An 11130-nucleotide genomic window follows, 5' to 3' on the forward strand; every position below is an offset into this window, starting at 1 on the left:
TAGATACAGTGCTCAGAAGGCAGTTTTAATGTTTAATCTGGCGTTCCCTGCCATAATTTCAGCGAGCATAATGTTTCATAAGGAAACTTTGCGAAGAGTTGTTGACTGACTGCCGCTCACGCAACACAGGCATAGTTAGAAAGTCAGGATGCACTGGTTTACACTTTACACACATAGCCCAGCCTCTCGCTATGTTTAACAGTTGGAACTTAGCGGTTTTAAAACTAGTTTTGCAATTTCTGTGCGTGATGATAATGTGTAAACTTTGGATTTCCATAGGCTATGTTAAAATGTTATCATTGTCCTGGCCTGCAGGTAGTTCCTGGTGATGGCAGTGAGGGAGGTGAAATAACATGTAGGGGAAACCGGGTATGGTTGTAACACGGGGGGAGTTGTAACGCCACTAATTCCACCAATCAGGGATAAGATACAAGTCATGTGGCAATTAGAATCTTTTCATAGTTCCTTTTCGACCACGCATGGACATTTGGAAATCGTTGGCGCAAGTTCTCACGGAGAGAAGTGAAAAAAAACAAAGTCTGAGGTAAGAAAGTAACTTTTTTTTTATATTATTTTTTTTCCTAGTGCTTTACACATTGTAGGTAACGTTGTATGAGTTATATCAGGTCAAACTACAGTCTCTAAGGTAAAGAATGGTGTACTTATCCCCTGCTAATGTCAAAGCACCATGCTAATACAGCTAGCTAAGCAATGGATGACAGTGGTGGGGTAGGTTGTAACAAGTTTTTTGAAAGTGTTACAACCATCCCCTTACATACAAAAAAGATTTTTTTTGTGATTTTGATAATTCTGCAGAATGCCTAGAACATGGGTGAGGAAAACAACTCGTGGAGTGGATGCTAAACTACTAAAAAGAGCAGCAGAAGAGATTAGGAAAGGTACATCTGTAAGGGCAGTGGCAAGAAACCATGGCATCTGCCATGTTACCCTTAACAGATATTGGCAGAAGTATAAACTGTTGAAAGACCAGGGATCTCAGGACCTGCCTCGGGTAGGATACGTCAGTCCAAACATGGTTTTCAACAGGGAGCAGGAGGAGATGTTGGCAGATTATATTAGCCAGGCAGCTGACATATACTTTGGGCTAACTCCACGCGAGGTAAGCATGATAGCTGAGTACAGGGTAGAATAGGCAAGAGTTAAGAACTGTTAATTTGTATTAGACCTCTCATGCAAAGTCAATTTAATGATTGTGAATGATAAATACATTTACATAAAAGCAGTGAAAAGTTAAATAAATTCTAGTGCTGTCAAAATTAATGCTTTAATCAAATGATTTATGAAAAAAAAACTCAATGTATGCTCAACTCAGACTTCCTGTTATGCTTTTGCATAGGTCAAAAAGTTTGCATTTCAGCTAGCAGTCATTTTCCAAATAAAGCACCCTGCAACCTGGGATGAGAAGCAGATGGCGGGGCCTGACTGGTTCTGCAACTTTATTAGGCGGAACCCCAGACTCTCCATTAGGAGTCCCCAGGCAACAAGCCTTTCAAGGGCCACCTCCTTCAACAGAACCAATGTGGAGGCCTTCTTCAGTCGCCTGGGGGAGGTAATACAGAGGAACAACTTCGATGGTTCAGACATTTGGAATATGGACGAGACAGGGGTCACCACAGTGCAGGCTCCATCCCGAGTGGTAGCGCGCCGGGGGGTCAAACAGGTAGGAGCCATGACGTCAGGTGAGAGAGGTGCATTAGTTTCAGTGGCATACGCTGTGCAAGCTCTTGGAAATGCCATACCTCCCTACTTTGTGTTCCCCCGAAGAAATTTTAAGAGTCACTTTGTACAGAGCGGACCACTTGGAAGCGCTGGAAGTGCGAATAAGTCAGGCTGGATGCAAGAAGAGGATTTCTTAGCATTTCTCGGGCACTTGTAAAACATACAAAGGTTAGTCCACAGAAAAAGGTGTTGCTCCTGCTTGATAATCACTCCTCACACATTTCTGTGAGGGCTGTTGATTTTTGTAAAGGCCAGGGCATTGTTCTTCTTACCTTCCCACCACATTGCAGCCATAAGCTCCAGCCACTCGATCGTAGCGTGTTTGGTCCATTTAAGAAAATGGTCAACGCGGCTAGTGATGATGGATGAGGGTGAATCCAGGTAAAGCAATGACTATTTATGATATTCCAGGGATTGTGAAGACCGCCCTACCCACAGCCGCAACACAAAGAAACATTCAGGCAGGCTTTCAATACACAGGCATATGGCCTTACCATCCCAACATTTTTCAGGACAGTGATTTTGCGCCCTCCCAAGTCACCGATCGTCCTGACCCATCTGAGGCTTACCTGCTGCCTGGCTCCTCACCTGCTCACCTGCCGCCGGTCTCCTCACCTGCTCACCTGCTGTCGGGCTCCTCACCTGCCCACCTGCCGCCGGTCTCCTCACCTGCCCACCTGCCGCCGGTCTCCTCACCTGCCCACCTGCTGCCGGTCTCCTCACCTGCTCACCTGCTGTCGGGCTCCTCAACTGCTCACCTGCCGCCGGTCTCCTCACCTGCTTACCTGCTGTCGGGCTCCTCAACTGCTCACCTGCCGCCAGTCTCCTCACCTGCTTACCTGCTGTCGGGCTCCTCAACTGCCCACCTGCCGCCGGTCTCCTCACCTGCCCACCTGCTACCGGTCTCCTCAACTGCCCACCTGCCGCCGGTCTCCTCACCTGCCCACCTGCTACCGGGCTCCTCAACTGCTCACCTGCCGCCGGTCTCCTCACCTGCTCACCTGCTGTCGGGCTCCTCAACTGCTCACCTGCCGCCGGTCTCCTCACCTGCCCACCTGCTGTCGGGCTCCTCAACTGCTCACCTGCCGCCGGTCTCCTCACCTGCTCACCTGCTGTCGGGCTCCTCAACTGCTCACCTGCCGCCGGTCTCCTCACCTGCTTACCTGCTGTCGGGCTCCTCAACTGCTCACCTGCCGCCGGTCTCCTCACCTGCCCACCTGCTACCGGGCTCCTCAACTGCCCACCTGCCGCCGGTCTCCTCACCTGCCCACCTGCTACCGGGCTCCTCAACTGCTCACCTGCCGCTGGTCTCCTCACCTGCTCACCTGCTGTCGGGCTCCTTACCTGCTCACATGCCACCTGGCTCCTCACCTGCTCACCTGCTGCCGGTCTCCTCACCTGCCTCTGGGTTCCTTAGGCACTTCACTGACAGGTTGGATTTATTGAATGAATGGTTTGATTGCTGCTATGTATTGTATTATCTTCTATATTGCTTTGTATTCTATTTAAGTGAATTTTTGATTGATTTGTCAAATTGAATTGCCAATTTTGGATAGATATAAAATATTCTGATTCTGATTTCAGACTCTCAAGTTCCACCCGGGTCTGCTCACCTTCTGCCCACCTCCTCAACTGCTCACCTTCTGCCCAGCTCTGCTCCTCCTCCAGAGATGCCAAGCACCTCGCAGTCAATCCCAGGTCAGTTCTGTCCATCAATTATTCGGCCATTTCCAAAGGCAGGCCCACGAAAGGAAAACGGCAAGGGTAGGAGGAAGAGGCGCTCTGAAATCCTAACTGATACACCAGTTAAGCTGCGATTGGAAGAGGAGGACCGTCAGAAAGGGAAAAACGTCAGAAAGAAAATCTTGGAGAGTGCAAAAGGAAAGCAGAGGAAGGTAAAAAAAACAGCCAAGAAAATGGTGAAAGTTGAGAGCTCCACGTCAGAAGAGGAAGAAGATTTTTGTGTGGTTTGCATGGAAGCATTTCATAATTCCAAACCGAAAGAGGTGTGGGTAAAGTGTGTCTTGTGCAGCTTTTGGGCCCATCAAGCGTGTACTCCAGGTCTCCCCAATTTTATTTGTCACCATTGTGAGTCAGATTAAGGATTTAATTCTTTAGTGTTACCAAAACCCATATTCTCAAAGTTTTTCTGTTGTACGGGGGTACTGTAGTGGCATCTCCATGTTCATTCATTTCATTGTCATGTTTTGTGTAGTTTGCATGGAAACCTTTTTTAATTACAATTACAACATGCTCATTCAGTTCATCTTTGTGTGTGTGACTTTTCAATAAATACACGCACACACATACACAGTGTAAACATTATGCTTTTTATATTTTGTTTATAACATTAATATGATCTTAATTTTCAATATGGAGAGTGGATTGTATGTCTTACAACATAGTTGGTGAATCTATTTTCCATGTTCATGCAATAAATCGGCATATGAAATGGACTTCTGTTGTTTTTTTTCTGTGTTTTAACTACCTGTTACAACCTACCCCAATACATGTTGCAACCTACCCCAGTAGTGGGGTAGGTTGTAACAAAGGTACACTCTGTATTTGACATAATCAGACAAATTTTGTGATGTAGTTGAGGAGATTTAAATGGTTGCAAACTGCAGTAGACAAATGTGGGTACTTTGCCTAAAAGTTCTACAACTGTAGTTTAAAAAGAAAGGAGAGTTTTATGTGCTGAAGAAAAATGTTACAACCATACCCAAATGTACAACCAAAATGTTTTACAACCAATAAGTTGTAAAATGAATAGAAAATATAGTCAAGACATTTTTCTGGTCATTTTGAGCATTTAATCGACCCCACAAATGTGATGCTCCAGAAACTCAATCTGCTCAAAGGAAGGTCAGTTTTATAGCTTCTCTAAAGAGCTAAACTGTTTTCAGCTGTGCTAACATGATTGTACAAGGGTTTTCTAATCATCCATTAGCCTTCTGAGGCAATGAGCAAACACATTGTACCATTAGAACACTGGAGTGATACTTGCTGGAAAAGGGCCTCTATACACCTATGGAGATATTGCACCAAAAACCAGACATTTGCAGCTAGAATAGTCATTTACCACATTAGCAATGTATAGAGTGTATTTCTGATTAGTTTAAAGTGATCTTCATTGAAAAGAACAGTGCTTTTCTTTTAAGGACATTTCAAAGTGACCCCAAACTTTTGAATGGTAGTGTGTGTGTGTGTGTGTGTGTGTGTGTGTATGTGTATATATATATATATATATACACACACACACACACACACACACACAAAATAAATAAATATATACATACACAAAATGGAATCATTTGCTGACAGCTCAGTCCCCCCAGTTCAAAAATCCTATCTGCACCCCTGAGGGTGGGCAATGAGGAAACGAAGCCAAACATTGCAATTCAAGGTGTGCTCTTTCATTTTTAACCACACTTTTCAGTGACTATTAAATTATACACACACACACACACACCACACGCACTGGGGAACACAGCTCTCTCTCTCATTCCTGGCTGTCTAAAATACACACAGAGACATGTTAATAGACAGCCAGGAATTAGACACAGGTGTACCTCATTGCCTGTTACCTACTGGTTCAACCTGACTCCTCGCCATTCACAGCTGACGCTTGACCACACCCTTGTTGCCACATACCCCCACCACCTGGCTCAGGCCAGGGAGCCGTCTGGCCTGCAGCTGACTCTCCCCACAGCAGGAGAGGTAATCTGCCACCACCATCTGCACCCCCTGCCTGTGGACCACCTCAAATTTTAAGGGTTGAAGGGCCAGATACCGACAAGTGATCCACACATTGGCATCCTTCATGCGATGGAGCCACTGGAATGGGGCATGGTCGGAACAGAAAGTGACTGGGCATCCAAGCAGGTAGTGCTGGAGAGTGAGGACTGTCCACTTGATGGCCAGACACTCCTTTTCCACAGTACTGTACTTTGACTCTCGCATGGAGAGCTTGCAGCTGGGCGCTCCTCCCCCTCCACCACCTGGGACAAAACAGCCCCCAGCCCTCTGTCCGATGTGTCGGTCTGCAAAACAAAAGGGAGAGAAAAGTCAGGAGAATTGCAACAACAGGCCCCTACACAAAACTGCTTTTACCTGAGCAAAAGCCCATTCGCTTGGCTCCATCCATTGGACCAGATCTGGTGCCCCCTTTTTAGTGAGGTCAGTCAGTGGGCTGGTGACGTCCAAAAAGTTAGGCACGAACCACCTATAATAGCCAGCCAGCTGCAGGAACTGCCTCACCCCCTTTTTGGTCTTAGGTCTTGGGCAGGCTGCAATTGCTGCAGTCTTATCAATTTGGGGATGCACATGCCCATGACCCAAGTGCAAACCCAGATACTGTACTTCCACCCATCCAATTGCACACGTTTTCAGGTTTGCTGTGAGCCCAGCATGCCTCAGTGACCTCAGGACAGCCCTGAGATGTTGTAAGTGCCGCTCCCAATCATTACAATAAATGATGTCATATAAATAGGTCACCACATACATGTTGTGGGGATGGAGAATTCAGTCCATGAGATGCTGAAACATTGCTGGGACCCCAAAAAAACCTGAAAGGAAGGGTGACAAATTGGTGTAAACCAAACAGAGTGGAAAAGGCAGTTTTCTGGCAGGATAATGGAGTCAATGGGATCTGCTAGCATCCCTTTGTTAAAGTGATTAACCAGGAAATTTTTAAATTACGGGGTTATGAAATGTCATCACTATACATTAACACAAGATGTTCTAGATGAAAAAAATTAAGCCAACTTTAGCTTAAAAAACATGTTAAAGTTGTAACTTCAGTCTGTTGGGCCATTTCCCTGGGTGCAGCCATACTGGATTAGCCAGATATATGGATGTATTAGGAGACAAATATGAGAGTAGCATTATGTGATGTAGAATTCTGTACATTTTCTTCATTCCATCTTGAATCCAAGACATTTGGCTGAGTGGCTTCATCAAGTAAAGTGAGAAAACTTTATTCCTGGAAAAAGCAGCAAATTTTGTAGTGAGCATTTTACAGAAGGTTATTTTGTGGAGGACTTGTATGAAAAAATTACTGGGAAGAATTGAGACACAAAGCAGAAATGACAACTGAAGCCAGATGCGATCCCAACTTTGTTTCAACACAAAACACTGACACCGGCATCAGAACAGCACACCGTGTCACACATCAAATGGATGGAAGATAAGCAGGTAAATATTTTTTTTTAATAAACTAGCAATAAACTAGTTACTACTTTATTTTGATTCCTTTTCTAATACTACAGTGCCATAATTTTTGTGGAGAAATGCAAACAAATTGACCAAGAAGTCACACTAGACCATAATATTATACTATAGTCTAGTCTAGCATGCACTTGTACACCTCTGCTGTGCTCACAGAAAGTGAAATCATGCACGATGAAGTCATGGTGGCCTCCATGACAAAAAATAGTCCCATCTATTTTCATCACTTTTGTGATTATATCGTTAAGAACAAATTCAACATGCAGCTTTTTTATAAAGGACAGACATAAGGCAGCTGGGCCATAGAAGGTTCACGCTGCACGCTGCATGCTGCACACTACACGCTACACGCGTGTAAAGAAAAGTGGACAAACGTAGCATGACTTGCTCTGGGCCATAGAACGGCGTTCACGTTGCACGCTGCACACTTCACACGTGAAGCGTGAAATGAACATGCACACTTTTTTCTAGGCGTGAAGATGGAAATTCCAGTCAATGCATGCGGTCACCGCCGCGCCAGCCAATCAGAACGGGTCTAGGGAGATAACTCTATGCTTTCAGGGGAAAACTTCAGAAAAATATAATTGAATGGTATAATTGAAAAATAGTTCTTCATCGGGATTGTCAAGCAGATTATAGAATGTTCGGTGAAATTCACCACGGGTTTCTCTCAGAAGGAAGTGTTCTCGGCTCCAAATTCTGTTCCTTTTTCTCTTCCTCTGTCTCAGTAAAAGCAGAATGAGGCAATCGTCGTCATCCGAAGAGTCCATATTATTGGTTACTCGGTCAAAGTAGAACAGACGCAACACGTGAACATCCAAGCATGAAGTTTAATGGCCCAGGGTCCGGTTCTTCACGTGAACGTGTAGCGTGTAGCGTGCAGCATGCAGCGTGCAGCGTGAACCTTCTATGGCCCAGCTGCCTAAAGATCAACTTTTAGGCAGCTGGGCCATAGAAGGTTCACGCTGCACGCTGCATGCTGCACACTACACGCTACACGCATGTAAAGAAAAGTGGACAAACGTAGCATGACTTGCTCTGGGCCATAGAACGGCGTTCACGTTGCACGCTGCACGCTGCACACTTCACGTGTGAAGCGTGAAATGAACATGCACACTTTTTTCTAGGCGTGAAGATGGAAATTCCAGTCAATGCATGCGGTCACCGCCGCGCCAGCCAATCAGAACGGGTCTAGGGAGATAACTCTATGCTTTCAGGGGAAAACTTCAGAAAAATATAATTGAATGGTATAATTGAAAAATAGTTCTTCATCGGGATTGTCAAGCAGATTATAGAATGTTCGGTGAAATTCACCACGGGTTTCTCTCAGAAGGAAGTGTTCTCGGCTCCAAATTCTGTTCCTTTTTCTCTTCCTCTGTCTCAGTAAAAGCAGAATGAGGCAATCGTCGTCATCCGAAGAGTCCATATTGTTGGTTACTCGGTCAAAGTAGAACAGACGCAACACGTGAACATCCAAGCATGAAGTTTAATGGCCCAGGGTCCGGTTCTTCACGTGAACGTGTAGCGTGTAGCGTGCAGCATGCAGCGTACAGCGTGAACCTTCTATGGCCCAGCTGCCTAAAGATCAACTTTTAGGCAGCTGGGCCATAGAAGGTTCACGCTGCACGCTGCATGCTGCACGCTACACGCTACATGCATGTAAAGAAAAGTGGACAAACGTAGCATGACTTGCTCTGGGCCATAGAACGGCGTTCACGTTGCACGCTGCACGCTGCACACTTCACGCGTGAAGCGTGAAATGAACATGCACACTTTTTTCTAGGCGTGAAGATGGAAATTCCAGTCAATGCATGCGGTCACCGCCGCGCCAGCCAATCAGAACGGGTCTAGGGAGATAACTCTATGCTTTCAGGGGAAAACTTCAGAAAAAATATAATTGAATGGTATAATTGAAAAATAGTTCTTCATCGGGATTGTCAAGCAGATTATAGAATGTTCGGTGAAATTCACCACGGGTTTCTCTCAGAAGGAAGTGTTCTCGGCTCCAAATTCTGTTCCTTTTTCTCTTCCTCTGTCTCAGTAAAAGCAGAATGAGGCAATCGTCGTCATCCGAAGAGTCCATATTGTTGGTTACTCGGTCAAAGTAGAACAGACGCAACACGTGAACATCCAAGCATGAAGTTTAATGGCCCAGGGTCCGGTTCTTCACGTGAACGTGTAGCGTGCAGCATGCAGCGTGCAGCGTGAACCTTCTATGGCCCAGCTGCCTTAGCTCAGTTTGTTTATTTGTGATATATTTTCTTTAAATTCAGCGTCAAGTAAAAGCAAGCTGCACCTAACTAATCAAGGAGTTCATCAATGCAAGATATCAGATATGCATCAAATTTAGACACCACATTGATTTTTCTGTAGTCCACACAGAACCAGACCAACCCATCAGTCTTGGGAACCAAGACCACCCGGCTGCTCCAGCTGCTGTGTGACTCCTCAATTATTCCCATCTTAAGCATAGCCTGGAGTTCATCCCAAACCACATTTTTCTTGTGCTTGGGGAGCCGATACAGGCAGCTGCGCACCACCATGGCTCGGGGAGCCTCAGTGTGGTATTCTGTGAGGTCAGTGCAATCAGGAAGGGGCAAGAACACATTGCAGAATTCCTCCTGCAACCTAATAACCTGTGCTCTCTGGGATGGTGAGAGGTGCTCTCCACAAGGGAGCTAGGTGAATTGGGCTGCACCTTTTAGACTTGCCTCCGGTCCCAGCTCTACCCTCTCTGGAACTACCTTTGCCAGAGCCACAGGAACCTCCTTTCTCCATGGTTTCAAGAGATTGAAGTGGTCATTTTGACATGCATCACCTCTATCTGGATGCTTGACCTCATAGTTGACCTCCCCAATTCACCGTGTGACCTGAAAGGGTCCTTGCCACTTGGTGAGTAATTCTGAGCTTGAGGTGGGCAGTAAAATGAGGACTCCATCTGCCAGTGCAAATTCCCTTAGCCTTGTCCCTCTGTTGTACAGGCAAGATTGACATTCTTGGGCCTATAGCAAATTCTCCTAGGTTATGTGACTCAGTGTGTGAAGTTTTGTTCTTGGGTCAAGAACGTATTGAATTTCATTTTTGCTTTGAGAAGGCCTATCCTCCCAATTTTCTTTAATGATGTTGAAGACATCACAGGGCTTGCGCCCATACAGCAATTTGAACAGGGAAAACCAGGTGGAGGCTTGCAGGACCTCATGCACTGCAAACAGAGGGTTTAGCCACCTGTCCCAGTTTTTGTCATCCCCATGAATGAAATTACAAATCATGTTCTTAAGTGTTTGGTTAAATCATTCAACCAGCCCATCTGCACATGGATGATGAACACTAGTACAAATCAATTTAATCCCCAATAATTCATACAATTTGCATAGTGTGCATGACATAAAGGTCATTGATCAGTCAGGATTTTTTTCAGAATCCCAACTCAGGAGATAATGCAAAAAAGTGCCTCCGCAACACCGCATGCTGAAATATTGTGAAGAGGCATTGCTTCCGGGTATCACATTGCATAATCCACTATGACTAACACAAAACGATACCCGCATGCAGATTGATCTAATGGCCCAATGAGATCCATGCCAATTCATTCGAAGGGGATCTTAATTAATGGTAATGGGTGCAAGGGCACTTTTGGTGTGCCTGCTGAATTTACCAGCTGGCATTCGCGACAAACTGCACACCACCTGCAGACATCGGTACCAATCCCTGGCCAATAGAAATGGGCCATGAGGCAATTCAGTGTTTTATCCTGCCCCAAATACCCAGCCATAGGATTATGATGAGCTGCATGGAATAAAAATTCCTTATGGCTCTTCAGGACCAACAACTGTGTTATTTCTTCCTTGGTTTGAGTATCCTGCACCACTCAACATAGCCTATCCTTAATAATACAAAAATATGGGAGAGAAAGTGCAATGTTAGACTGGAGGAGTTAGCCATCAATTACTTTCACTTGGTCAAAAGTGTGTCTCAGAGACCCATCATGCATCTGCTCCAATGGGAAATCCCCTCAGGGATTCTCCAGAGAAAGAAGAGAGCCCTCCCCACTGTCCATGTCATCATGATACGGAGCTGATGCGGATGGCCCTGGGATCGCCTCCTCAGTTAACGTTGTGGCAGGATTCTGCCATGATGTACTACTGCAGGACCCACCCACTA

At 45.6% G+C, this 11130-nt stretch overlaps 1 protein-coding gene across 1 annotated transcript; it reads left to right on the forward strand.

Annotated features, from left to right (window-relative positions):
- The first annotated feature begins 1429 nt into the window (after positions 1–1429).
- Positions 1430–3157, forward strand: LOC132894751 (putative uncharacterized protein ENSP00000383309). Its single transcript, XM_060934867.1, has 2 exons — positions 1430–1700; positions 2304–3157. The coding sequence occupies exons 1-2, from the start codon at positions 1430–1432 to the stop codon at positions 3155–3157; spliced, it is 1125 nt and encodes a 374-aa protein (XP_060790850.1).
- The last annotated feature ends 7973 nt before the right edge of the window (positions 3158–11130 follow it).

This window comes from Neoarius graeffei, chromosome 12 (genome assembly GCF_027579695.1).
Source record: "Neoarius graeffei isolate fNeoGra1 chromosome 12, fNeoGra1.pri, whole genome shotgun sequence".
In the NCBI taxonomy this organism is placed as follows: Eukaryota; Metazoa; Chordata; class Actinopteri; order Siluriformes; family Ariidae; genus Neoarius; species Neoarius graeffei.